The sequence below is a fragment of the Haliaeetus leucocephalus genome, unplaced genomic scaffold (genome assembly GCF_000737465.1).
Source record: "Haliaeetus leucocephalus isolate CR32 unplaced genomic scaffold, Haliaeetus_leucocephalus-4.0 Scaffold395, whole genome shotgun sequence".
NCBI lineage: Eukaryota > Metazoa > Chordata > Aves > Accipitriformes > Accipitridae > Haliaeetus > Haliaeetus leucocephalus.
This window is the reverse complement of record NW_010972831.1, coordinates 2,085,838-2,087,972: the sequence shown is the minus strand read 5'-3', so window position 1 is coordinate 2,087,972 and position 2,135 is coordinate 2,085,838. Positions and strand designations below refer to the sequence as shown.

At 64.6% G+C, this 2,135-nt stretch overlaps 1 protein-coding gene across 1 annotated transcript in view; it reads left to right on the top strand.

The window, feature by feature from the left end:
- Positions 1-369: 369 nt before the first annotated feature.
- The window catches only part of HSPB1 (heat shock 27kDa protein 1), a 1,978-nt gene continuing 212 nt past the window's right edge, over positions 370-2,135 (top strand). The window contains exons 1-2 of the mRNA XM_010573540.1: positions 370-841; positions 1,822-1,885. Coding sequence (XP_010571842.1) covers positions 481-841; positions 1,822-1,885 — 425 coding nt within the window. The 5' untranslated portion in view covers positions 370-480. The remainder of the gene's footprint in view (positions 842-1,821; positions 1,886-2,135) is intronic.

Sequence of the window (2,135 nt, the reverse complement as noted above, 5' to 3'; positions counted from 1 at the left end):
AGCTTCTGGCTGGTGGGTGACGCAGCGGCTGTCGGACTCCTCCACTGACTCATCGCCCCCGAGGTGCTGGCCCAGCCCCAGCCCCCTCCCCACGCCGCTGAGGGGCTGCGCAACCCTGGCATGGTTTTACGGGCAAGACGGGATGGTTTTACGGGCAAGAAATGCAGGCAGGCGGGGGCGAGGCTGGGAGCAGCTCCAAGGGCCATCCATCACTCCCAACCAGCCAAACCTCCCACGGCGAGAGGCAGACGGACATTTTCCTGGCAGGGGGGACCCAGGGGGTGCTGCCAGCCCCGTCCCCGTGCCACGAACCCAGTGCGGCTGCGCGCGGCCGCCCCGGCCCCGGGAAAGTTTCTCGTCCCTTCCCTGGGCCCTGCCGTGATTTCCATTAATAGCCAGCTGAGCCGCCCGGCTAAAAATAACCACCGGCCCTCTTCATAAGTCGCCGTTGGCCGCCCCCCCCGGCAGCCCCCACGCACCATGGCCGAACGCCGCGTCCCCTTCACCTTCCTGCGCAGCCCCAGCTGGGACCCCTTCCGCGACTGGTACCATGGCAGCCGCCTCTTCGATCAGTCCTTCGGGATGCCCCATATCCCCGAGGATTGGTACAAGTGGCCGAGCGGCAGCGCCTGGCCGGGATATTTTCGGCTGCTGCCCCGGGAAAGCGCGTTGCTGCCGGCCCCCGGCTCGCCCTACGGGCAGGCGCTGAGCCGCCAGCTCAGCAGCGGCATCTCCGAGATCCGTCAGACCGCCGACAGCTGGAAGGTCACCTTGGACGTCAACCACTTCGCACCCGAGGAGCTGGTGGTCAAAACCAAGGATAATATCGTGGAGATTACTGGTGGGTGCTGGGGATGGGGATGGGGCTGTGGGGTCTCCCCCCGTTCCGGGTGCCCGGCTGGGGCAGCTGCACCGGGGCTTGCTGCGGGAAAAAAAGGGTGGAAAGGCAAAGCAGAGTGGAATAAGTGATGGGAAGCAAGGGAAGAAAAAGCAAAAGGAGGCGATGGAAGGGACAGGATGGGAGGAGAGGAAAGGAAAAAGGGAAGGGGAAAATCCAGGCGAAGAGGAAGGCCCAGCATTACAAGCTCAGGCTCGGGGTGCGCTCATGCTGGTGTTGCACAGGGTGCAGAGACCCCCCCCCCAGCCCCATATATTGACCCCTCACTGCTGTCCCAGCCAGGACATGGGGAGGGACCCCCCGGCTGTGAGCCACAGAGGGACCTGGGGGTGATAGTGGGGTGTCACGAGTCCTGCAGCCCCCCTGTGCCCCCCCAGCAGCTCCCTGGGCAGCTCAGCCAGGGACACCGTGACAAAGCCCAGACCCTGTGGCACAAGGCCAGCGGCGTGCTTCGTGCCTGGAGAGGGGGGGTCCGCAGGGGGTGGGGGCAATTCCTCAGCCAGCAGGATTAAGGGGTGTAGCCCCAGGGAGGGGCGGGTGCTCAGTCTCCAGCCCCGCCAGGCTGGGGAGCCAAAATGAGGGCTGTGGGGCCAAAATGAGGGCTGTGGGGCCAAAATGAGGGCTATGGGGCCAGCCGGCGGCGGTTGGGTCACCTTGGCCACCGCCAGCTCCTGGTGCCACACTTTGCTCCCCTTGAATTTGGGGGATGCTCCCAGAGGGGCCCCGCTGCTCCTGGTCCCCCCCACCCCCAGTTGCTCCAGGCTGATATTAAGGCAAAGAAAACCAGGACAGGCAGGATCAGCCCCACTGGGGATGTGGTGGGCTGGGGCAGGGATGGGTGCACCCCGGGGAATGGAGACCTTCCCAGCTCACTGCCCACCCAGCCGGCCCCTTCCAACCATCCCGTTTTTTTTTAATTCAAGGCAAACACGAGGAGAAGCAGGATGAACATGGCTTCATTTCCAGGTGCTTCACCCGAAAATACACGTAAGTACCAGGGAGAAGGGGAGATGGGATCCTGGCAGCCCCCTGATGTCTTTGGGGACCTCTGCCCACCCACCCAGCCCCTCCAGTGCCCACTGGCCAAACTGGGGATGCTGCTCACCCAAACTAGGAGTGGGGGGAAGCAGAAATTTGGGGCTAAGCATCTGTCACCGGTCACAGCATCGCACCCGCTGCGGTGCAGGGTGGGGTGGTGGGTGCATGGGGCGGTGGGTGCCGCAGCCTTGACCCCCCC